Source organism: Bombus fervidus, chromosome 1 (assembly GCF_041682495.2).
Source record: "Bombus fervidus isolate BK054 chromosome 1, iyBomFerv1, whole genome shotgun sequence".
Lineage (NCBI taxonomy): Eukaryota > Metazoa > Arthropoda > Insecta > Hymenoptera > Apidae > Bombus > Bombus fervidus.
In genome coordinates, this window is record NC_091517.1 from 21109932 (window position 1) to 21136346 (window position 26415).

At 36.6% G+C, this 26415-nt stretch overlaps 1 protein-coding gene across 5 annotated transcripts in view; it reads right to left on the reverse strand.

Moving 5' to 3' along the window:
- Window positions 1-26083, reverse strand: part of Rdga (retinal degeneration A) — a 78160-nt gene extending 52077 nt beyond the window's left edge. For 4 of the 5 annotated variants that reach the window (XR_011800459.1, XR_011800458.1, XM_072008801.1 and 1 more), the window contains exons 1-2: window positions 21915-26082; window positions 8695-8836 (exon numbers count right to left, since the gene is read on the reverse strand). Coding sequence is in view for 3 of the 5 variants with exons in the window: in XM_072008801.1 (XP_071864902.1) it covers window positions 8695-8836; window positions 21915-22990 (1218 nt within the window). In the remaining 2 variants the exon portion in view is untranslated. Of the gene's footprint in view, window positions 1-8694; window positions 8837-21914 lie in introns of all 5 variants that reach the window. The other variant, XM_072008793.1, reaches the window with a different exon arrangement.
- Window positions 26084-26415: the final 332 nt, after the last annotated feature.

Sequence of the window (26415 nt, forward strand, 5' to 3'; positions counted from 1 at the left end):
CATATTTTTCTTTTTGTTAAACTTAGAATGTATTTTTAATAATAGAAAAATAAGATGAGCCAAATCTCGAAGCTTAAGAACGTTGTATTTTATGGACTAAAGTTACTTTGAGAATATAAGATGATTCCTTGTAAGTAGTAAAATGAATTTGGGTCATAACTTCATGTCAGAACTACAAACTCCGTAACGTTTACCTACTAGAGTAATCCTAATTGATCATTGTTCTCAGGAAACACCGTACAGCTGCCTACCTTTCTGCCATCCAACTTCCTCGACTCCACCTAAATCAGTCATGTTAAACAGCATTTCGTGTTCTACATGCTTCTCTATGCTGCTCACGTACTTGGAACTTACAGTCTGAACATTTGCTTCAGACACTTACATGAATTCGTCATTGGACGGAGGGCCTGGTTTATGTCGTTTCGCTGAAATATCGATGTTGATATTCCGACAATATTGCCGATGATGTGAAAAATTGTCACACGTATAAATAGAATTATGCTTGTAATTATAGCCTACAAATAAATACAAATGCTTCTGACAATTTAATTGAAATTATTTTTTCCTTACAGATTCCAGATATACTTTTGCTCAAAAAGTTCTGCCCTCTTTGAATACGCTAAAGTTTTGCAAATATTTTATTTTACACAGAATGATGATATTAAATTAAGAATAAATAGTTCATATCGCGCGCAAATTATAAAAATAAAACGTTTCTCTATGAAGTAAGTGTGAAAGGACACGAATCAATAAAAAACGTATAACTAGAAAAAGACACAAAGATACATATCTCGAGTTATTATTATCTATAATAATAATAATAATAACTACATAATAACGAGTCAGAATCATATATCGAATGATAAGAGAAAAAATACCAAAGATGCTCTAACAATTCTCCCCAACGAGAAAAGACACAAGAAAATATTTCATTGTATTGTCCAGGCTGAAATTCCTTTTTCAATCCACAAAGAAAAATAATCGATTTCAAATCAAATTTTCCAGTCAAAACTAATTTCATCAACGTTAAATACGTATTACGAGGATCTTCGAAACTTTGATACGAAACATCGTGGAAAAATATCTGTTTCCCAACGATTTCTCCCTTAGTTATCCTTTCCAAAGTCATTCGACTAATTGGAACAATAGAAGCGTGTAATGAGAAGATAACATATGGCCCGGAAGTCATGCGCCATGTTCTTAAACACTAACACGGACAAAGAACAAAACGCGGGGAGTATAATAACATTCATACAACGAAGCCAAGATGAAAGACGAAAAAAAGAAACAGAATGAGAGAACAGCAAGAGAGTAATTAACAGGATGGTTCTAAGATTACGCCTTCTGTGCTTCTGAATTAAACAATCATTAAAATTCAACAAATACGTAGGGAACGTAGAGAGGAAGTCTGATAAAATGTTTTCCGTCGTCCGCGTAGAGACAAAGTGAGAACAAGTCGGTTCGCTAAAAATAGTGTGTCAAAAAAGTAATTAAAAGCTGCTTTAATGCCTTTCACTTCTTTCCTCGCGGCCGAGTTTCCAACCTGCGAACGAATTGCCACAAAATAGGATGTTCGAACGTGCTGACACGTTAAAAAGCGATGACTTTCGTCACCTTCCTTTTTTGTTTCATTTTTTCTTCCGTTCTTTTTTTTTTTATTTCTTTCATTTCATCTGTTCAATTTTATCTGTTTTCTCTTCTTTCTTTCTTTTCTTCTATTTTTCTTTTTCTTTTTTTTTTTAATCCGTTTTTATAGAGCGTTCGATAAACGAATAACTCGAAATACAATGCGAAACGACAAAGCACAGGACGTTTCCTCCAAAACGATAAGCGAATATGTTATCGGACACATGATAAACGGTAATTATTTATTCGTTATTGAATCGATGAGTATTTAACGTAATAACGAGAAAACGATTACAGTAACATTTAATCGATCATCCCGTGATTTAGCGTGTGAAATCGTATTTGCGATAACAATTGCATGAGATTATTGTACAATAGCACTCATTGCTAGAGACTATACATGTATAATATAAACGGACCGATATAATGGATCGTTTCCTACCACGCGTTCACGTGTTCTCGACTTCGTTTCGCTTCGATTTAATCACCTAATATGTAGTATGTCACTTGAAAATAAAGAAATATATATATATATATTCTTTTTCTTTTTTCTATTAACTGTTTGCGTAGATTATTGCAGATACAGAATGACGAAAAAATTGAAATCAAGTCATATCAGCGAAAATAAACTTTGGCGATGCGACTTACGTCTACATAACCGACACATCTAACCTAATTAAATAACATAATTGTACGGGTCTGTCTGTTATCAACAGCGAGCAACCGCACAAAGAATTTTCCAGCGACGTGAACATCCGCGTCGTTTGGCTTTTAATTCGGATGCAGAGCGAGTAAACGAAAACCAGCTATGAAACGCGGAACACGGGAAGAGGATGAGCATGTACCTGGACTCAAGTGTTTCCCACAGCCAGTTAATTTCCTGTTTCGACGATACGCCGTTCGATTTCGATGAATAGCCTGTTAAAACCTCGCGCATCCTTCGCGACGATATTCCACGTGAAAAGGACATAAATCATTGACAGCCAAATGGAAGTTTAGCGGCCCGTACTTCTACATCGATGTTCGTTGCGTTAGATGAAATTTATGGCTGCTTTGAAAACTATCCAAATTAAATCAGCCAACGTGTAAACGGCCTTCGAACACCTCGCAGGTTTGCCTGAGAAACATTCGCGCCACTATAATAGAAAAAGTTCGCCATGTACAATTCGTCTCGTGCAATTTAGTTTTCAAGTTCCCATTTCGGTGTTCGATTGTTTTGTCACGGTGGTCGACTTCTATCGATTCGTTCTCCTATAGGTGTGTCGATTCGTCGAGTTTATTCGCACGGATATAGAATTTCCAGCGAAATGTCGAAATTTAAACGATTTAATATCGTTTCGAAACGTCTTTGTTGTGTTCTTTGAAACGTGCAATTTTCCTACCGAAGATATTCAACTGCTTATGCTTTGACGTTTCATCTGCGTAAGAGTGCATGGAACGTTCCGAGATTCTAATTTTAGTACAAATCCTACTTGCTGAAGGATTCTCACATACGTATGTACGTACTTACGTTTAGTTCTTTTCTTAACTGAACCGCAAATTAGCCTGAACTTAGCAGCGAATGCGTTTTCTAACAAACTAACATTAACGAATATGACAAAATAATCGACAGATTATGGTATTTATTTTATGGCTTGTTACGGTAACTACATCGTTCTTCAAATGCTTCATTAGTGACCATAGTCTAATACGTTGTTTAATTTGGAAAAAAATTCCTTCAATGACTCTGATAAAGTCATTCTTGAAAAGGCTAATACATCATATAACGATAGAACATTTACTCTTTGCTAGTAAGTTTTAGAATGCTGCGTAACAATATTTATAAAAATATAATATAGATATATTTATAAAAATCTTTCTAATATACCAACTGCGTAGAGTTATTAATATCCGCACCATCAAACATCTACATTTAAGCATTTCTTTCTTTTTTCTCATATTTCTCTCCACTTCTTTCGTTCTTTCTCTTTCCTTGCCCATTGCTTTCTCCGTGTCTCCCTCTCACCCTTCTCCTTTCCACCCTGTATCTTCCTAACTGATCCCTTCCTTATTACGTTGTTTCTTTCTTCGCCTCGCTTTCCATTCGATTCCAGACCTGCCCTTTTTCTCTTTCTCGCTTTCATCTTTATTGGATATACTTTCTGTTCGTTCGTCTCTCCTTTCTCTCGTCTTTTTTCTCATCTCTTCAATTTATTTGTCTTGCCGCATGCTTTTTCTTCACTTCCTCTTTCTTTTTTCTTCTTCGTTCTATTACTTCTGCAGGAAATAGTTAAACCCGAAACGTTGAAGATCAAAGTCGAATTTAAGCTTCCAAGAATTAAAATTCAAAAGTTTACTTGTCCGAAAATTGGCTCAATAATTGTTCGAAATTCTAGAGAAGTTACACAGTATCTACCGTCGAAATAGGAATCAAAGTCAAGCCATAACAATTTACGTTGACAAATTATGCCCAAATTGGATAGCGTGTGTTCAAGCGTACACCATACAGAGAAGGCAACAAAGATTCTCCGTGCACAGAACATTGTTAACGATGACAGAGATTTCTGAACGTGTACCAAAGTGTTTCAATTAACACAACGCAAAGGGAACAACATGGATGCATACGTGAAAACGACGTCAGAGCATCGTTATCAGACCGAACCAGTGCATTTTGTTACAGTTGCTATTGTGCGCCGCAGAAACGATTCTCCGCCGGCATCTGAAAACTTTCCAACTATTCGCAGTTTCGTTAATTTGACGGAAATGTGTACTATGTTGACCAATCCATATTTCTCCACTCGTCTACACTCACAACGTCTTTTGTTCTTCGTATATTTCGCTTCAATGAAATACTTTCTCCTCTATCGTATATTTCTGATATCATCTTCCTTTCTGATATTTTTAGAACAGAAACATAGATAACACAGATCGTTATTTTCAGAAGGAATAAAGACGTTCCTTAAATTTTGTGGGAATTAATTTTGATACAGAAAGATAAACCAAATATTTTTAACAATTTTTTTACTAGTCTACGAACGTCTATGAAAATTTGTATTTTTATCGACAATTAAAAATTAGGCTGTAATTTTCTCCGGATCATTGTTACATTGATTACTATTTTTTTCATAATAATTAGAAATCTCTCTAATTGGTAAGTATAAATTTCAACAGTCTTGGAAATTGAAGATATAAAACAAAAAAAAATTAATTGTACAGCGATTTGATACGTGTATCTATTGTCTGCTACTTTTAGTTTCAAACTTAGACATCCCACGAATGCATAAAAATCCTTAGTCCACGCATTGTTAACGCTAGAACTGCTAAAATGATCAAAATACCCAACTCGTAATTTTTCGTAGAAATTTTAGGAATTTGTAATGGTGGCTTTCTGAATTTTACATCCCATTGATTTCGTATAATATTCGAATAAAAATCTATTTCTCTTCTAGTATTTTTTCCACGTATCTTCCCCTCCCACCTTGTTCTCCTTTTTTTTCTTTTTTTTTTTTTTTTTGTACAAATACTCCACTATAATCGCCGATAGTTCTAGTACCGATACGTGTGTCTCTCACATGGGAATTTTTCTGTGCATTTTATTTTTGAATTTCAGATACGTTCTTTTACGTTATACATAAGATTATAGAAATACATAAAAACATACCTAAAATTGAAAAATAAAATATCACGCGTTTAATATGTCGCGTTGTTAATTATAAATTTTATCAAACTTTATAATGTAATTCTATTTTACTTTAACGCTGGATATTACTAAACTTTATACCTTGCCATGGAATTTATTACACGAAACAAACTTTGAAAATTTTGTTAATTATTTTCATTAAACAAATGTTTACGCGTATATCGTCTTGGATAAAAACTATAGAGAATGATCGAGAATATTCTGAATATTATAACGAGATAAGATGATCCGTATGAAACTTTGTCGGAGCGTCCGCGAGCGGAATAAAATTCTGGTTGCGGGTAAAAAAGTTTCTGCAAACACTAGAGAAACGCTTTTTGAAAGTTTTGTCGGAAAAAAAGATCTCGTGCGCCACGGTTTTGCTCGACAGACAGTAATAACTGAATTCACGAACATTATTCGCTTGTAAAGGAAACAATTTATCACAAAAGTTGCAAAGTCCGTTCTCTATTCGCAGAAGTCCATGTTGTAACGTTAGAAATATAAAAATTGTTTATCAAATCGGAACTGTAACATTTTTATTGAATCGCATTACGCAAAAATTCCACCTTAGAAATAAACCAATAATCGAGAATCGAAGACAGTCGCTGGCTGAATCGAATTGCGTTAAGAATTTTGGATTGCGTTGTTGGAACTATAAAATTTCTATCGTTTTATTTCATTCGAATCGAACGATACGATACACTTTGCCGTAGAAATTAATTCGAAGATATGAGTTAACTCGTCGTATTTCGTACGTATATTACAACGAGGCTTTTCCGAGAGTTGAGTTTGGAAACAATGGAAGCTACTATCGAGCTTTCATGAAACTCGTATAAAAATCTTAATGGAAAAGTAGAAGAGTTATAAAAATAAAGGGAAATTCATCGCTTTCAAGAACAATCGCGACAATGTAATATGCGAAAAACCACCGTATCACTTGTGAGATCACCTAATAATAATTTATTTATTTAGAGGAAGATTTCATATTTTGTATGTTTGTACTTGTACGAGATATACGATATATCATATTTATACGTTGCAAAGATTAAAATCGACAGAATTAAAATCAATGTGCTTTTATTAACGTTGAACTGTGTGATTGACAAGGCTTCTATCGTTTTTAATGAAATATCAACCCAGTTGGCAAACAATATCTTCTCCCTCCTTTTACAATGAAATTTAATATAGTTAAATAGCAACTTCATCGAATGTATATCATAGTGGCCATTCGTAAATAAAGATAGAACAGAGGATAACTATCGTTCTTTGTCAAGGTTCAATCATATTAATTACGATTTTATTCTGCGAGAAAGATGGTTTTAATAAGTGAACAAACGGTGTGCGACAAAATGACGTAGTTCTCGTTACGTAAGTATCTTTTTTCTTCTCTTAATGCCATTCGCAATAACTCACGGATGAAAGATATCACGTAAATGAAAACTATGTATGTAGATCCTCATTGGGAATAGTCGTGACGTAAAGGCGATCAGTTCTTGTCATGATATTCCAACTTCGTCGCACTAACTTTTGGTAGAACCACTCTTACGAATCGAAATAACAGAACGAAATAAATTTTTCAGACGATACTCTACCTTTCCAATGTGGTTCTGTAATAAATGTAATAAATATAATATTTATCGATAGTATTCACCCTCGCCTAATAGATATCGGATAACTGTCGACACGAACGTAGAATATTTTACTTTATACCAATTAAGCGTAGTAGCAACTAAAGAGACTTTTTTAGTCCTGCGTGATACGTAAATTAACGACACGTAATTACGCACTTTGATGACTTTCCCAATTTTGCCCGTATGACTGCTCTTTTTTCACGAAAAATTATTAACGTTTAACGTATTTTCAGTTTAATCCTCTTAACGTTCAAAATTTATCAAAAAGGTTAGATTGGATCTTTCATTTGCTCAAACGTGCTACTAATACGTATTAATTGAATGAAAATTTATTGAAATTTAATTCAAACGCAAACCAAACGTTAAGCGATATAATCTGCCCGTTCGTCAAATGGATTAGATCGAAGAAATGTTATACTTTTCATTATTTTTACGAAATAACGAGATTCTATTTCTCTGAATAAGAGAACAAAATATATTAACTTCTCGAAATTTAGAAAACTCGTTGAATCGCATAATTCTGTACAAGTAACTTTAAAACAAATAAATGTGGAATATATACTGCATGCGCAAGTACAGAAACGATCTGGCCTTCACCGTTCGACAGTGAAGTTCCTTTCGGTGAAATAATTAACGATATAAATAGATGCAGTTGAATAATTTTCATTTATAATTTTATTGGCAGTATTTCGATGAATTACTTGTTGTACGTTACTTCAACTGAATACTTTTACCGTTGCATTGCGTGTATCGTTACGATATCGACGCTTCGACGAAATATAATACTCCGACTAAATTGTTGTGGATTCGAACTCAATTTTCAATTGATTTGCAAATTGCACCATCCGCGAGTGTAGATATAAGATCCTCATTACTGATGACTATTATTTATATAGTTCTGAGAAATCTATATACATCGCGTGTTTACACTAAGTGAATTTATCGACATATTTCTGTAAAACATTTTTGCAGTAAAATGTTTTATATACGGTTGATTCCTATTGCCTTTTCCATCTTGTACAATTGTATATATATATAATAGGAATCAGTGGTAATGATGAATTAATATCACAAACTTACATATTAGCGAGATTTCAAGAATTAATATCATTAGGAAGATTTTACAAGTCATAAATCGCGAGTTATTGATATTTCCAAATTCTCTTGCGTGACAGTGATATGTTTAAACAATAAAAGGAAGGAAATCGTACAAATAAATTTGACAACTTGCAACCGATTTGGCTATAAAAATTGTCATCTTAAAAAATTGCAGAATTCAACAATTGTAAAAGAGAAGTTCACAATACATAACTACTAACTCGTTAATTGACCGATATTATTATAGTAGAAAATAATCTTGTGTCTATTTGACAAAAATTGATAAAATTATTAAAAAGAAACCTATGGATAATCTATAACTAGCAACTTATCAACCGAAGCAATATTAATCAATGGAACATTACAAATGATCGATAATAATAAATTCTCTCGTACAACGGTAACAAATTAGCTACGTAGAAGAGATGAAGTTTTACAAATATGCAGGCATCTGATTATCCTCTTTTCATACAAAATTATACCTCTATAACTCACAAAACCTATCAAGTTACTAATATAATTAGCTACTAAATCATTGTGCAAGAATATCCTCATCTTCCTATGGTCAAACCTAACCCAACCCTAATAACCTCCATCTATATCTGTCCAATCTCGATCCTCTTTCTGCATCTCCAGCGAAACGCTCGAAAACAGTTGTCGTTTGCAGGTAACACTTACCGAACAGTCATTGACGTAACAGAAGTCACCGGAAGCTGACGTTGGTACCCAAAGATGTTCTCCATTAAGTGCACCGGGACCCCAATCGGGCGTTGATCGGGGTTCACGGTGACCGCCACTCGCACCACCCTCTTCTCTCCCTCTGAAACGGCAAGACACTCGATTACGAAGTGACACTTCGATATCGCCGGTGTGCTGTTGCAGTTGACATTAATTCCTCTACAGAAATTCCATTAGGACGCGGACAATACATATTGGAGGGCCGATGGGAGGAGAGAGAACAGCAACGACTGTCTAGCAAAGTCTTCTGGATTTTAAATCCTCGTACAACTGGGATAGACGATTGCACCGTATTTGGGACAAAGCCGTTGATCATTCTGCGAGGAATTAACGTAACAAACTGCACAGTTGACCTGTCATAACACATCGATTCACGTATCACAACGGTTAGACGACACTGAAGTAAGCGGGTTTTATCGACGTTTTCATGCTGATCGTACACAATGACGATTCGTCAAGCTAGATAGCGATTAGTATTGCTTTTATGTATACTAAATGGTTTGGTTTTATTGTTTCATTGGGAAAACTGATTCGTAGATATGGAACGGTATTTTGTAAAATAAATCATGCCAGTGCAAATGAAATTACGTAAATAAATAACAGTTATGTAATATCAGAGATATTCAGTTACGATACGAGGAGTTATAAAAATGATTAAAGAAGCATCGTAATGTAGAATTTCTTGTGCCTCTACGAAAATGCCAAACGTGGATATATGAAATTTTGACAATCCATCACGTACCTTTCTTTACGATCTAATATAATTTTTATTTAATCCGGTTATCGTTCCTGGTGGATTTTTAATCTTCTAAAAACAGGATTCTCTAAAAATATTTAAATTAAAAGAGTCAACAGAACTACTGCCATTCATTTCTTATTACTTGTAGATTATTTAATAAACATTCTATGGTATCCATACACAAAGTGAACTAATATTCTTTAATCCGCTAATCGTTCCTGGTGGGTCTTTAATTAGGAATATTTTCTAAATATATTTAAATTCGAAGCATTCGTTGAACCAATATGCATTTGTATACCAAACCAGGAACATTCGTTTTTAATACGATCCATTTTAATGTAATCATGTACGTTTCACTGTTCGAGTAAATCGCTTATAAACAATTACATTTCTCCACACTATGAGCATTTTATATATTACATAAGTGGCTCAACTGTGACAGACCCTTTCAAACATTCCCAGTATTAAATGAAAAAAATACACATCTATCTATCTCGAATTTGTTACAAGTCTATGACTAAATTATTAATAACCGCGTCTCCTGTAAACTTGTTCCACTTTAACGAGCGAAATTACTATGTTTGACGCCTTGTCCGATTCTGTTTTGCTACACTGTGCAAGGGTTAAATAAATGACCGTACATGTTTCACGGTTCAAGCGACTGTGTAGACAAGTTAAAAGCACAAAAGAGGATAAGAAGGAAGTTTCAAAATTAACCGGAACTCTTTGTTGTCTGGGTCGCATCTTCGACGAGACGACGTTGTCGGAAGAATGAGTTAATACCGTGTCCCGTAGGATATCGCGGAAGCATACTGCTGGCATTGTAAAAAATTCAAGGATACTTTAAATTTCAAAGACGCGACCCGAACATAATGCGCGACACGTCGTGCAACTTTAACGACAAAAGTCACCCCGTGGATCTACCGTTCCCTTTGGACGATTATATAAAAATTTTAGGCCGTCGTTCGCAGCAGAGCCGCCCCTCGCGCAGCCTGCTTTCTGCATAATTAGTCCGCGGAAATTGCCGGATATCTAGGTCAAACACGAGACAGAAAGAGGGAACGCGAAATGACGTAGTTTTCCTCTGGCATGCTCGTTACAAACGACTATCTGTTGCGTATCAAATAGCTTCGATATGGAAAATCGAAACACGCGAAAGGCCGCCGCGTTATTCATACGTCACGAAAAACGGAAATTATTCGTTCGCGTCGTCGTGTTTCAATGATTTTCCAAACTGTATCGCCGTACGTGTAGCATGCTTTTTGCGGAATTCAGCCAACCTAATATTTTCTACTTCGTTTCATTAGCAGATTCGCCACACCCGATCCGCCTAAGAAGATTAAAAAAGTTTTGTAATTCGCAATGTAAAAATTGTGGGATTCCTGTTTCACGTTGTTTTTAGGGGTGTTGTTTGATCAGTAGATTCAGCGATTGATTCACACTGTGAGGCCGTGTAAAAAAACGCTGTCGTAACAATTCTTCGCTTTAGACTATAAATATATCGCCGCAGTGCATCTGAAGAATAGCACTCGTTTTTGGACAAAAGAAATACGTGAAACGTGTTTGATTTATGAGAATAGCCAATCGTAGTAATGTGAAAGTTGCTTTCCTCGACTGAAATTATTATTTATGCATGATTTAGTTGCTTATAGGTAAGCTTTGCAAAATGTTTATAACGAGGTATACTTCTCGCTCAAGAACGTTTAAGGAAGATTTCGCACGGCCGCGTCTGGCAGATCAACAGCAATCTACGCGAGATCGAAAGAAAATATTCAAAAATAGCAACGAAACGTTATTAAACCAGTTAGGCCGACGTAATTCCGATTATATATCGAACGTTGATCGAATTGGCAAATAGATTGCAATTAATCGAGTTTGTAAACGATTTAGGGAGGCAATATGATTATTTTAAAGCGATAGCCGCAATTAAAAACAAAACCGGGCGATGTTGTAATTACTTGGCTCATGGATCCAGTCTGAGATCTACACAAATATTTCGTATGATTAATAATAATTGCTTATTAACTTATTTGTTTAATTATTTAGGTAGACGCGGTAGAAAAATGTATGAATTATAGTAGAGAAATTATTAGGACGACCAACATCTAATGATCGTCTATCGGCAAGATTATTCCAAGTATTTATTAAAGTTTTCAAACAAAGAAGATAAAATACTTTCTACAAAATGGACGTTTGTTTTAAACGCGAATATACATATTCTATTTCTTTTGCTAGATGAAGAATTTGTACGAAGGCGAACAATTCGCACGATCAGCATCTTCGAGGACCATTGCAAGAAGCCTCTGAAAATATGAATAAATATTATCTCAACGTCTACCTCGATTGAACGACTTCCGTGTTACGTTCGCTAAGCGCTATACACGAAACATTGTTTCCGTTCTAACACGACTCTTTTATTGTATAAAATAAGTCAACATTTTTGATTATTCGGATGTGCTGAAGTCGTCCCTAAAGTACTTCCCACTTACTCTGCGATAGTAAAACCACAGGAGAGACTACGAATAGCCTCAACTAAAAGTAAAAGAAAAACGACAAGATTTCTCTGGTTTTTAAATCGATTAATTAATTATCTTGCGACGAAAACAGAGTATCGCGTGGAACCCGAAGAATGGATAAAAGAGGAGAACGCATGGTACTTATGCTGCAGCATTAATTCTAAATATAACGAGACCTGGTTAGGGGACGATGCGCTATGTAGAATTAGTCCCTTAATAATGAACGCTCTGCGGTCATTAAACATTCACAAACATCCCCTAGAGGATACGCGACCGTAATACAGAACCTGAAAATTCCATTTACCAATAGACCCATACTTCGTCCCCTACCCTTGGTCTGTGTGGTCCTTCAGAGACATCTCAATGTTCAGAAGTCTTCTGCCATCGAAATTCATCTTGTTTGTCAAATCTGTCGGACAGAGGTGGAAACATGGAATCCTTAACTAGTAGCTTTTCAAATTATTTAATGATTTTAATCATTCTTGATGGAATTCCAAGAGAAACTGTGATTCTATATCTTTTTATGATATTTAATACCTATCTTCGATACCTATCTTCGAATACTTGCCTTGATAAATACAGGATATTCAATTTATCTGAAGGAAACTATCGGAGCGATGAATTATACGTAATTCGAATTAATATCGCGAGATGTTCCATGTACAAGTAGACAGTGGTGAATTGTAATCTCAGTGATATCGTTTCGATCGATATCGAAGATAAACGTTGGAAAGTTCAAACGTTTGAACGTCATCCGGCGAAAGGAGTAATAAATTATTATCCCTAGTTAATTAATCCGTATAAGATTATAGGTTAATTAAGCCGCGCCAAATGAGAGATAAATCTGCCAAAGCTTCCATAAACCAATAATTGTGTTCTTAATTGACTTTCGAGTTCACAGAGCCTCGTTTATTCAAAGAAATCAACTGTAAACGAAAAGAAAAAAAAATGCGAACAATATGTAACTATAAAATTAAAACCGATCATCAAACAAAATAATTTCGTTATTATTGAAGATAAATCACGAATTACGAAACAGCAACGGTGAAACTTTATAAATTTAATATGTCAAGTATGTACATATGATTATGTTATCTTGTACGAAACCTTCTAAAATTTCATTAGCACTGTGACGAGAACCGATTGTCACGATTATATTGGTTTCAAGTTTAAGGACAAGGCTAAAAATATAAAAGTTACGAGATATTTAATAGAAATACGTATTTCACAGAGACCATCAAGATATTTGAACAATCTATCGTCCATTATATATGTTTCAATGGAACTATTTTTAACGCTTATACGCTTTTAATATAGCTGTTCATACCGCATTCTAATTTTTTACTAGCTGTATGTTTACAGTAAATTCCTGTAACTTCTATATATTAGATTGTCCGAAAAGTATCTTTCTTTTACAGACCTGTCTTTTACAAAGACCCATCTTTATACAAACATGAAACCTAATCTGTCGAACGTTGTGATCTTTATTTTGATAGAACAGAATGAATAATAAGTAATTCGATAATATAATATAAAACGGAAAATATTGTTCATCCGTTATTTCCTAAAAAAGGAAAGAAACTTTTCGGACAACCTAATATACATACTTACACCTTAAAATTGGTTTCAAATTTTACCAATGTAATCACACCAACCCGCGTCTCTTTAAATGCTAATGCAATTTCAGAATTTTTCATATAAACCACACAATATATATATATATATATATTTGTTATAGTAAAATACTTTCATGAATCACTGTAATCTCGCACGACATTTATCACGAAAAATATCATGAAACTTTCAAAGTCTCATTCATCCGATACTTTCTTTTCGTCTTTTTAACATATTCCAACCTTTTCGTTCAGCGATTTCGATCAATAATCCTGGAGAAGGGTAGACGAACGCGGAAATCCATGACAGCGGGTAACTGCTTGAAAATTTTACCTTATTGACAAAACGTGTTTGGCGGGTCGATTGACGAGTTCGCTGCAAAGACCTCTACGACGTGAAAAACGGTTTGGTATGTATCGACAGTTTGTAATACACAGCGTCAAACCGCGTATTGAAAAGCAGACCATAAAGAAATCGATAAAACTTCCATATCACCAAGATTTTAAACTTATTCTTTCACTTTCGTCTAAGATTGATATTTTCCATTAAAAATAGATATATTAATATGGAATACCTTATATTGCGTTTATTAAGCTTTCTAAGTATGAATTTCTTCTCGAATCGTGTTTCAGCTTACACAAACTTGGTCTATCTATAATTCAATTTAAATTAAATTCTAAACTTTATATTAATTTAAAATACTTTGAATATACTTCGTTGTTATAATAGTTTTTTCCGAGATACTTTTAATATTTTGTCATGGATACGTTCGAAGAATGGAAGCCCAATCTTTATTCTTTTCTCCTTTCGTACACGTATCGAGAATATAAAACAGCCACTTTTCCTGCGAAAAGAACTGACGAATATGCGTGCAACACCACAACATTCATTTAATAAATTTTCCTCGTCGAATTCAATTTATTTCTACAATGGATATATAGATTCGACTCAACTAATTTGTCTTTTATTTTAAGCGATAAACAAGAAGATAATGGTTCAACCATTGTTTACATTCAGAGTTTTCACAGTGTGAAAAACAATTGACAAATTGTTTACACCTTTAATTACGACAATTCCTATATTCGTTCTACGTCGATGTAACAAATCGACGTCATCTCCAACCCTAAAAGAACTAAACCTCCCCGCTCTAATAGCCTACCATGAAGAGAGAATCGTAGAAGCTCCATCGCGTGAAAAATTAAACCGAAAGAATCAATTAAACGATAAACAGCAAAAGGAAGTAAACCAAAAGTATCGATTAAAGGATAAAGTAAAGTTCTCGTGCGATGGATACATATATTTTTCATCGAAGAATGCACGCCGCTTTTACTTCCTATTTAATGAGCCAAACAGTTGAACGCACAGAAATTGATGGAACTCTACCTTTGACTCTAATTCCCTCATAAATCGAGTACCTATAGATTAATTGAGAACGTGATAAACGATGTAAGTGCCACAAGGGAAAATTTCCAATAGAAACGAAAAAAATTTTTTCTGTTAATTCCACTACGTATAGGTGCCATTTATCACTCGAACGTTATTGACTTTCAACGTTCATCGCTTTTATGGATTCACAAAAGATATATACTCGTGATCGTGATCGTGAAAAAATGTCGTCAGTGAGTTAAATTTATTTATTCGTATATTATGCATTCATCGTATACTTAATGATATACTCATCTATGCTTAAGCTGTAATATTTCTATATGACTATAGTACGATATAGTTACAATGTAATACTCGTCAAAATTGAAGTAAACTATTCTATCAGTGACTTTGAACGACTGATATTTCTTTAAAGTACAAATTTCAACATTCGTGAGAATGCATGTTGGAATAACGAAGGTTCTTTTTTAATGTAATGTACATCGCAATATGCGTTAAATTAAGTAAATATACACTAGTATAGCGTACGTTGACTAAGCCGTGTATTGTAAAAACACATTGGTCGTTCAAAGCCGATTTTTGCGAGCAATTATAGCAATAATTGTGTAACTCGCTATATACACATGAAATTTCTATGAAAATTCTTTCCTCAAAAAGAGTCGTCTTCTTTTTATTTTCCTGACACTCCAGTCATTTACTGCTCGTTCAAACTTAGTAACAAGAATTTTCAAAAAAGATGAGAAATAAAATTCGGATCAACGACGATTTCATCCCCACAGCGAGCAACTACCGTTTCGAGGAAGGCTGACGCTTTTACGTATCATTAAGAACAAACAGCAACTATCGAAGAACTTTTGCACGCGTAGAGATGAATCCGGAGTATTAATTAAACGCCAAAATATCCTTTACGATTCGCTCTGTCTCTCTAATTACAAGGGCAAACGTTTTTCCCTGGTATAATGGCACTTTTGCTCGCGGAGGAGACGTACGGAACGCAAGTATCGCATTCTCCTACTAATTCCTGGCGTTCGTAATTCGATTGCGAATGTTCGTTATCCAAGAAGCGGACCAGAAATAGCTCGATCGAGGGCGTGAAACTGCCACTGCATTTTCCACTGTCTCTCTCTCTCTCTCTCTCCCCCTCTCTCTCAGCCAGCGAAAAATCTCGTTTCAATCACAGCCTCTTCTCTTCCCATTTCTTCACGATCGATCGTTACTTGCCGCATAAATGAAAAAATAAAAAAAGTCTTCGGGCTACTTGCCTGGTCAAAATACAGGACAGGGGAACAAATTACGAATCGTCGAGCTAATATCTATTCTTGGTCGCAGTCGAAATTCCATGATGGAATATTTTTGTGAACCGTAGGAGAAGAAAGGTTTTGAATCGCACCCTTCAAAAGCTGTTCCCTACTGCTACAAAAGAAGAGAGACAAACTTTTCATCCGTACGTATTGTAAGAAATTGTTACATTTCCCAAGAAAAGATGCTATTATTGTACATCTACCTATAAAAACTGGCTAAAAAGTATTAAAACTGCTATTATGTTCAGTCTAAAATTGAGAAGGAAAAAGAAGACTGGTAAAATATGTTGTAATAGTTTTATTTATAATTTAATACTCTATGCGATAAATAAAGTATACGTTGCTAATATATTATTTTCAGACAATCAGGAAAGAATTCATGCAATTTAAAATTCAATGTCAGCATCAAATACTTTCTCAAAGGATATCCTGAAACTTCTGAGCGGGTTCGTATATCGAAGATTTGAGCGAAAAATCACGAATTGTTTGTTTCGACTGATTCGACTAATACTTTATACGATAAACAAAATATACATTGCTAATATATTAACAATTTAAAGACAAAATTCATGCAATTTAAAATTCAATGTCAGCATCAAATGTTTTCTCAAAGGATATCGTAAAACTTCTGAGCGGGTTCGTATATCTAAGGTTTGAGCGAAAAATCACGAATTGTTTGTTTCGACTGATTCGACTAATACTTTATACGATAAACAAAATATACATTGCTAATATATTAACAATTTAAAGACAAAATTCATGCAATTTAAAATTCAATGTCAGCATCAAATGTTTTCTCAAAGGATATCGTAAAACTTCTGAGCGGGTTCGTATATCTAAGGTTTGAGCGAAAAATCACGAATTGTTTGTTTCGACTGATTCGGCTAGTACTTTATACGATAAACAAAATATACATTGCTAATATATTAACAATTTAAAGACAAAATTCATGCAATTTAAAATTCAATGTCAGCATCAAATGTTTTCTCCAAGGATATCGTAAAACTTCTGAGCGGGTTCGTATATCGAAGATTTGAGCGAAAAATCACGAATTGTTTATTCCGACTGGCTTGATAGTTCTGGCGTCAAACACTCGTTTCTAAACGCGAGTTAAGTTTTGCAAGTTAACGAGTTTCTAATGGGCCAATAAGAAATCGACGGGTCTGAGTGTAATCAAATCACAGGCAATCGTATCGTAATCAGTCTCTGCCCCTAGATCGTGTTTCCAAAGATACAGATTAAGTTTTGCCAAGACTTCTCTTCTTCCGCGAAACTTTACCGTTTCGTCAATTTTGATTCAAACGAGGCGGTGTGTAGTTTCGAAAGTTGAAGAACCCAACCTCACTGAAAAAGTCCTCTGACGTACTTTGATCTACTTTGGTTCTTTTACTTATCGAGCACCAACGTCGGGTTAACATTTTGTTTGCAAGTTTTTTTAATCAACACGTATTATTAAATTCTTTTTTTTTTTTTGTAATATCGTAATTATGAAAAGGAATTGGGCTATTTAACATCTTTTTACGTCAACGTTTCTTCTCTTACTTCGATACGTACTACAATTTTATGAAATTTGAGAAAATTCAAGTTACGACGTTATGATAAACATTATTCTTTGTTAAATCATGAAAGTTTTAATTGCACATTTGACAACTATAAATTATCTACGATGAGTCTCGCAATTATAAAATTTTCGACTCTTCTACGTTGTCTTACGTATTTTTATATGTTGCTGTGATAAAGAACGATTTATCCTTTTCTTTTCCAAAAATAGATTATATTCACTAAAAAAAGAGGGTAAAAAGTAATTCATCTCTGTTTCGTAATTTATTATAGAAACCAATAATATAACCGAATATTTTACTATACAAAAAATGAATTGAATAGAATAAAATAAATGCAATAAAATAAAGTTATAGCAGTGACTTTTATAAATTTGACTGTTCAATTTTGCACGTTTCTAATCAAATTCTATCATATCTCATACTTTACGAATGAAAAATTTTAGCGTGGTTCGATACATTAGTTTTAAGACCCACTGTATTATCCCCTATGCAATACAATGTTTTGTATAACGTTGATAAAAGCCAATATAATATTAATAATAACTTCCTTAAGTAAATCAATATTTTCTACAAGATATTATTTTTTACTACACTATTGACATTGTAATTAATTACATTTCAAAATAAAAATTATAGTCGTAACGTTCTTATTTCTCAAAAAAATTTACGGGAAAGCTCTTTTTATCCGAGAAGTGGAAGCTGTGCCAAACTCAAGAGAGGTAGTCTACTTTTTATAGAATTTTATACTTATGTTAGAAGCACGACTTCAGAAAAGAAGGAAGATGTCGATGAGTATATTTTCTTTTCTTTTTTCTTCTTCACATCTTTCGGTACCGTTTCGTATACGCAAGCTTTATGCATCATTTCACTACCGTTTAGTCCCTCAATGGGTGTCGTTATCGTCATTGATAAATTCGAACAGCGGAGAAACGCTTTCGATGAGCTTGTGGAGCAAACAATTTACGGACCGAAACGAATAAATATTTAGAGATCGAAATGATTTATGTTGTTTAACGGAGTTTAAACGTTCTCTTAACTCCTTTACCTCCGCCGATCTAACTTTGGACTGGTGAGAATTGATTGTTGCGATTTCTGGTTTCATTTTTTAGTTTGATCCTCCTTTTCGTTTCTTCCATCGCGATACGGTGAAAAATTGTTCGAGTTCTGCTGAATAGGATTGAGAGAAAGAGAATTACGATCGAATAAAAACTTTCTGTCCAAGAAGACAGTGAAGAAAATGCACAGTAACTGGCCTTTCTACCCTTTGAAGATTGTCATTAAAAGAAATTATGAGTCGATTCGCGTGCATTTCTCTTTTTTATGCTCGCTGCATAAATATTTTTATTTTATTTGTATTTCAGTTTCCTATATATCTTCCTCTTCTTTTTTTATTTCTTTTTTGTGTAAAAACAATTTTAACTTTAACGTCTTTTTTATCGAGAAATGTTAACTCTTCGTAAGCAGCCTGAGCCACTTACCCAAACAAGCGAAATTTCAATCATAAATTTCTTCCAAGCGAATTTTTATCTTTTATCTGGCTTTAATATCTCGCAGATATTTATTTTGCATTAATCTATTACCATACGAATGAGTTCTTTGATAAATGACAAATATTTGCAAGTGGCGTTAAAGTCGATCATTTCCTCCGAGAAAACGAAATTCCTTCGAATTAACAGGAATCATAAATAAAACTTACGCATTTCATAATGCTATTATCGTCTTTCGAAGCAAACAACAGTTTACGAATAAGTAGACAATAGCAGATTGTTGCGTGGAGAAGATTTCAAGAAATCTGTTCGCGTAATCTAACAAAGAGAAACTTGTTCTTAGAGAAACGTACCCTTATTAGAACTGCTGTTATTACGTCGAAATAACAAGGTCTGACAGTGATTTTTCGCGACACTGCAAATAGGTCGTCTATTTACGTATTTAAATCGTCCGTAATGAAGGGGTTAGGCGATTTATAGTTGGAAGTAAATGCACCAAGGCAACGATGTTCGATAAGAATAAAGCAATAATAATTAGCCAGCTTCTTTATTTTCTTCTCGCACAAAATTCGTTTAAATTGCTAGAATCTTCGAACGTTCATCGCTCGATAAATTTGATAATCGCTTTGTCACTTCGTTTAACTAAATTACCTGCTAATTTCTACGAAAATAAACGTCCGATATGTAAAAGCGATTTATCGTGCTGAATAAAGAATAGAAAGAGACAAAGAAGTTACGTGTATTATTAAGTAATGCTAAAAATCGAATTTTTCTGCCGTGTCTGATTTCTGATCTGATTTCCCACAGAACTTGTACGGTAATCTAGTAAAAAATCTCGTTATCCGACATCGTTCGGCTTCCACAAAGGACGAATTTCGAGCCGAGAAGCTCGACGTACTAGCAAGTCGCAGCGGCGACCACAACGAACCATATGGTTCAATTAAACACGTTGGAGTTCTAATCAACTTCTCTCTCTTGAATCGTTGACGTCTTAATCTTCCCGAAATAGAAAAGCCTGATCGAAGCTCGAAGCAACAAAAGACGTGGACATCGGGCCGTAAACGTACAGGCGGTAAAATTAAATTGCCTTCGATTAAACTGCTCGCGTAAACTGCACGAGAGAAAAGGCGGAATCGAGGAATTTTATACCGCAATTCTTTCTTTCTTCCCTCTTGCTTTTCGTCTTACGTAAATAAAAATAGCAGTTTCCAATGTTGTGCTGTAATAGGTATTAATTTTGACATGATTGCTAGGTTTAATACAATTCAACGAGAATATATAGAGTAGAACTTTAAACAGTTTAAATCCTCTGTCAGGTGTAGTGGATTGAAATTGCCTTTAAAAGTTCTGCACCATGTTCCTGCAATGCGTTTCTCTTTTTCCTAAGCTCTTCTCTATAAATAACGTAATGGTAGAGTATGTCCGGGAATGAAAGCTGATAGTTTATGTCATAAGTAATATATAGGTGTTTCCTGAGAATCGAGTTTAAAATAATGGCCTTGCCGTGGTAAAAGTTCCATAAAAGTAGAAAGATAACTAACGATTGTATAAAATAAAGCAAGGTATTACGTTACGTAATAAGTTCGTTTGCCTTTCGTTTTATTTTAAGGAATATTATAAAATTGTTATTCGCGTTGGTTATTCTAGCCAAACATGTGATATGTAATATAAATAAATAATATTTTTGATTGTATCGTTTGATGATAAAGCTCGGATTTACAATATTTGAGATTATTGGAATATTTACTGTACGGTTAATATTGGAACATATCGTTGCAATGTTTCCCAATCTGTGAAATTTGGTGCAATCGTTCGACGAATAATCATTAGATAATTCAAAGAATTTATAATATAAATACACAAACTTCTCGATAAAAGAACAAATACTTTGAGGTAATGATCAATTGCTTAAACCCATCATTTACAAAGAATAATAAAACTAAATAATGCATACATCGTTGATCAAATAGATGTTACATAACGATCTCTAACGTTCCTTTAAAGAACTGCGAACTCATTACACAACTAAATACATCACCGATCAATTACAGGGAACAGTTGTTTATCTAAACGATAGTAATATCGAGGATGTAAAAGCAATAGCATGTCTGTTATGATAAATTCGTGTTTAGTATGCACCGTCAGTTAACAATATCGTTACGATGTATTAACAATAAAAGATAATTCTATTCAGAACGTGTTACAATTAATCACACATCGAAGCAAACGTGCAGATTGGTACATCTCGTCGAAAGCATTTCTCATTTTCATTCAGAGTTCTGAAAGCTACAAAAACGAAATAATCATTGTGCGCGTTAAATGTTAGCGTTTCGATTCTTGCAACACCCGATGTAATCACCGTGTACTGACAGCGTAACAACGAGAACAGTTTGACAAACACATACAGCTAACAGAAGAGAGGCCGAATAAGAAAGAAAAGTGAAGCGTGAGGACGACAATGATAAAACTAAAAATACAGAGATACGAAAACATCGATGATACGGTATTCAAGTATACGGAACAAGGGACTTGTTACATTCACCAGACGTACCCACCCTCTTGGAGGTCGAGCCTCGGTGTCAGGCAGCAGAGCCGTGTACCTCGTCTGCGCCTCGGTAGGCAGAACGATATCGACGCTCTTCGATCGTATATTTTGCTGAGGAACGGTCAACGTATCGGCATCCTCGCCATGTCCATTCTTGTTATTGAAGCAGGAGTCCACGGATGCGGCGCGATCCCTTTTCAACTCCGGAACGGTCAAAAAGATATCTCTGACGACGAACTTGCACTTGCTCGAGCCAAGATCGTGGGTCGATTCTTCTTCATCCTCGGTCGAGCTAACCACCGTCGGAAGCTCCAGAGGGTACGACGTTAGAGCTTCTTGTCGAGCAAGTTTCGGAGAGGAGATCGACCTCCTACGTTCCCTGCCCGGAAATAGACCGCCTCTGAGCTCGCTGATATCGGACATTTCATCTTGCACCACCTTAGGAACGACCTCAGGAACCACGGTAGGAGTTGGCACCGTTTCGGACACCACATCGGCAACATCTGGCTCTTTCTCGGTAAACGTCGTCAACGTGACTCTAATTTCTGGACTAGCTTCGCCCTTATCCACTAATTCAGAGTCTTCGTCCTCCGAAGTGTCGTCTACATCTGCGTCGTCATCGAGATCTTCTCTCGACGATGGATCATCCTCGTCTCTACTAAGATAAAGATTTTTATACTCTTCCACGCAGATACAGTGGTAACATCCAGAGACTTGAATCGTCGGTGTCTCCGGACGTCGAACGCTGCCAAGAGATTGTTGACTGGAGGAAGATCCATAGCTCCGTTCAGCCACGTCGAAACTCTTGGACCTTTGGCCGCTGTGCAGTTGCGGTACCCTCAGCGTCGCGGATCGTCTTCCACGCGACGAATCTTGGGACCTCGCCGGTGAACACGAGGACGACGAGGAGGACGTGGTCCTGGTCGATCTGCCGTCCCTCGCATCGTCCTGTCGTTTAGCTTCCAATTGGATCTCGTCGAAGGAGGCGGACCTGACTTGCTTCGGTACTTCGAGACTCGACTGCGACTTCATTTCCGCTCCCGTCGGGGTGCGCGACCTCTTGAAGGTCGAACGCAGCCTCTGCATTCTCACTTGGCAGCTATCTGCTGAAACTCGACTCGTTCACGGAGAACGACAGCTCGAATCTCGACGACCAACACGACGAACCTCGTCCTTTGGCCAGTTCTTCCTCCTCTTCTTCCTCCTCCGTCCCGGCGGCCGCGCTCGAACCCTGATCCTCTCGCTTCTGAACGATCGTCGTCTCGCTGGGAAGCTCGATGATCACCTCGTTACACCTCGGCGACGAGGAAGCTGCCTGGAGCTGCCCGCGACCGCACCCTTCCGCCACCTTCGACTTTGCTGCCGGTCTGCAGCCCATCATAAGTTACGTCGACGTCCGTGTTTAGCTCTTATGCCTCTGAGATCCTTCTTTACAGTTTTACGAATCTTGTGTGTACTTCTCTGAAGCTGACCGAAAGGCTGTCTTCTTCGCGTTGAATGTCTCGTATACACTAGTTTCAATGCTTTACTGTGATCGTTTAAAGGTGAAGAAAGTTTCAAGCTATTTTATCCTCCATCCATGCAAGATTGAAAGATGTAAGATCGACATGGTTGATTGTCTTGTGCTTACCAAATATCTCGAGTATCGCGGTCACTACGTATATACACAATTGTTTTAAGAGAAACGATTGTCTACCCAATGTTTCGTTATCGTCGTTTTTTCATCGTACACTGATTCAGTTTCCAAAACAATTTTTCATAACAATCACTGAGCTGATCGTAGTAACGCTATCTCCTGAAAATGATTCTTCAAAACGTTTGATCGTCTCTGGTAAATTATTTTTCACTTCACTGTTCGCAGTGAATCTTCCCATCTTATTCGAGGAAAAAGAAGAAGATGTCGATTACGTATGATTTATGTCGTGTTCGATACGAATTGTTTATAACGACTGACAATTTAAAGTCACTGTAACCTTGATTCGGCGAATAAATGCTCGATTAATTAACGTCCATGGTCTTGAAGAACTGGATATAGACGCGAGGTCTTTCACACGACCCCCTTCGACGATCTATTCGCTAAAATTACATTTCGGTGGAGAACGTGTCCGATGCCACGTGGAAACGACAATCGTCGATCCGGCGGCGCAGCATTTGCAATTTAAACTCCTTTCCTCGTCCGACGGGATTTCCTCATCACCGCTTCCAGCGATCATACCGTCTCAAATTAAACGCACCATCTCCGATGTGCAGCAAAATTAACTTTATTCAAGGTTGTTCCTCTTAGTCGTTCATCTTGCTGCTATCTCATCCCCATTCGAGTCGCTTAAACACGTGCAAACAACAACGTCTCCTTACTTTGTGAACGTAATTAACCAAATTTGCATAGTTTTCAACAATTTCTTAAGGTTCTTAATTTTCTTCGAACGTTAGAGGGACAGGTAAAATGTCTGTATACGTTTACCGTATTAAAAATACTTTTGAAGTAATATCCACGACAACGTGGTCAGAATCAAGTTACCTCCACAACTCCATTCATCCCAGTCACTAGTAGATCCTACCGTCTTAACTTATACCTCTCGACGCCAACAAAGTATCAATAACAGTATCGTCGTTGAACGTTTAACACCGTGACGACTACTATTCTCGACACACCTTGTAAATCTTTCAATGATGGACGTTTATTCTCCGCTAATCCAATATACCTGTCTCTGTGTATATTTTTCTCTTCCGTGTAACGCCTTGAATCATCGAACGGTTAATCGTAGAGACACAGCCCCGAATCGAAGAGCGATATTACACCGATAATCAATCTTTAGCGATGCTCGACCCTTGGTAAATGAACGTTGGACGTCTCGTTACCATCGATCATCCACAAACGCTCCATTTGCCAAAACATCATTGAAACTTCATCGCGTATTAAATACGAATTAGCGTCTCAACATCACGACATTTATTTCGATTAAACGCTTGAAACATCAACGTCCACGCTGAAATTACTTTTTAATTGTTCCGTTACGCCAACGTTATACTCGGTTATTACGTTTATCCTCGATTACTTCGGTTAAACGTCGAATCTTCGATCTTCTCTAGAGAGGTTTGACAGAGGAAGTGGACGAGTGATTCTCGGGTTGATGGACCGGCGACGAGCAGCACATTGGTCATCGACGCGTGAACCATAGTTGAAGGTCACGCGTCACCGTCCGGCAAGAACCGTCGACGACCTCGGCGAACCCCGATACACGTGAGGTCGTCAAACAGCTTCGCCGAACGAGCTTTTGCCTCACTTTCTCTCCGGTTGACCCTCTCCCACGCTTGTCGAGACTCTCTCCTCTCGAATGACTAGCAGCATTGATCGGTAGGCTGGCTTTCCAGCCCTGTAACTTAATTTATCGGCGACGTTGCGGTGATATCGTGGATTGAAATCCCATATAACGGTATTGGGCCGCGTATATGGACTATGTCGATCCGAAGGACGCTAAGATATTGCCCTAAATTATCTCGGTTTCGTCAGGTTCCTCGATTTACCGGTTCGCCAACCTCTAGCCACCGTTACGATTCTCTTACACTTAATGCTCGCGTCGCTCGCTCCTCAATATCAAACGAATATCGTCTCGAAAAACAATGTTTCTATTATCTTTACTTTCCAGCTGAGAAAGTACAATACACACTATAAAGATCCGAACGATCGAGCAGATAAAACCTTGCGAGATCTTGATTCAACGATCGAGAAGATCACCTTGTTGCGACTTGTCAAACGATAGACCTCGTGATCTACCTTTATCCAAGTATCTCCTGGCAAAAACAAGCTCGAAACCCAAAACTGGCTCCGTGTATCTCGACAGTCCTGTCTTTTCCAAACTTTTTCTCTCTCCCTCTCTCTCTATAACTATGCGAACATCGCCGATGTAACAATTCTTTGAATCGGGTGGAACACGATGTTGAATCAGCGCGGGCCGAGAGAAGAAACGTGCACGCGGTCACGCTACATACTCGCGACTGCAACGTGTTCTCTCTGGAAAAAAAGATCAAATCGATCCACGATCAGTTTGAATTCGTTCGTTCGTTAACGCGATCGGTTTTCGATAAAGGGGCGAGAAAAAGTGAAAATGCGTTCGCGGCGAGAAAAAGGAACGAAAGGACCGAGTTACGCGCAACGTGTCGCGAAACAGGATAGACTGATCAGACTAGTGACCAGGGCTCGGCAGTGGCGGATGCTACGAGAGGTAAAGTGGGGGTTAACACTGGGCTCTCGTCTCCGTCCAACCCTTGTATTACCCTCTTGCTCGCACCCTCCTAGCCATCGTCGGTCAGACATGCGCCCTCCGATAGATTCCGTCTGTGCTCGTGTACACGAACACGCGAATGAGAAACACCGATGGCACGAACGACGAATTGGAGATTGCGCTACGTGGCTGACTATCGGGGAAATGTGTGACGTAGGAAGGGCAGACACGTGTGAAGCCTCCTCTCTTCTCTCTTCTCTGCTTTTACAGATATTTCCACGCTGTGCT